We start from the raw sequence: 827 nt of genomic DNA, 5'->3' as shown, positions 1-827 counted from the left end.
TGGGCAAAATGAAACTCGGGGGGGGGCAGGGGGTTGGGGGGGGATGTGGGGGGGCAACAGCAACATACAACAATGCCGCCATCGTTTTCTCCAGCAACATCCCCGCCTGCCCCCCCCCACCCCCCCACAACCACCACCACTACCACCACCAGCACCCTTCTCCCCCCTCCCCCCCCCCCCCCTCACACACACACACACACAAAGATGTTTTGCGATGAAAACCGGCCCCCAACATCGTGTCGTGGTGGGGCTGAAGAGAAGAATGAGCGAGGTGGAGAACGTCAGAGAGAAATATCGAAACGTTGGAAGAACGACTTTCATCATACAGGACTTGTGTTGAAGGGTTGGCGTCTTCTAGTCAAAAGGGGCCCTGTTGCTGGCATTCACAGTGAGGGGAGCTGACAAAGTGGGCTGAATGGGGGCCGGAAGTTATGGCCATTGCTTCTGAGAGGGTGGCATGAAAAGTTTTAATCAAACAACTTGCTGAATCTGACACTGTTGGTGTTTTATCGCTTTCCATGATTGCGAGCTGTGATTGCTGAGCTTTACGATGTTTTTTTTTGTTTTTTTTTCTTTTTGGTTTTTTTTTCCCCTGAGAGGAAGGGTGGGAGATGGGTGGGTGGGTGGAAGGGTTTTGGTGGCAGCAATCAGCAGGCGACATGGGGGGCTGTGCAGTAGTGTGAAGGATGAGCGGGAGAAGATTTGCTTTTTACGACGATGTCGAGCACAACGAGCTTGTTTTGGACACGGGGGGGTAGGGGGGGGGCGGGGGGGGGGGACGAGGGGGGGGGGGGAAGCCTTCTGGAGATTATTGTGATGCATGGTGC

General features: G+C 54.7%; 1 protein-coding gene across 1 annotated transcript in view; it reads left to right on the top strand.

The window, feature by feature from the left end:
- The window catches only part of LOC143278272 (gamma-aminobutyric acid receptor-associated protein-like), a 2301-nt gene extending 1886 nt beyond the window's left edge, over positions 1 to 415 (top strand). Inside the window, exon 3 of the mRNA XM_076583246.1 lies at positions 359 to 415. Coding sequence (XP_076439361.1) covers positions 359 to 415 — 57 coding nt within the window. The remainder of the gene's footprint in view (positions 1 to 358) is intronic.
- Positions 416 to 827: the final 412 nt, after the last annotated feature.

This window comes from Babylonia areolata, unplaced genomic scaffold (assembly GCF_041734735.1).
Source record: "Babylonia areolata isolate BAREFJ2019XMU unplaced genomic scaffold, ASM4173473v1 superscaf8, whole genome shotgun sequence".
Taxonomy (NCBI): Eukaryota; Metazoa; Mollusca; class Gastropoda; order Neogastropoda; family Buccinidae; genus Babylonia; species Babylonia areolata.
Note: the sequence above shows the minus strand (reverse complement) of the source record. Positions and strands in the feature narration are given on the sequence as shown.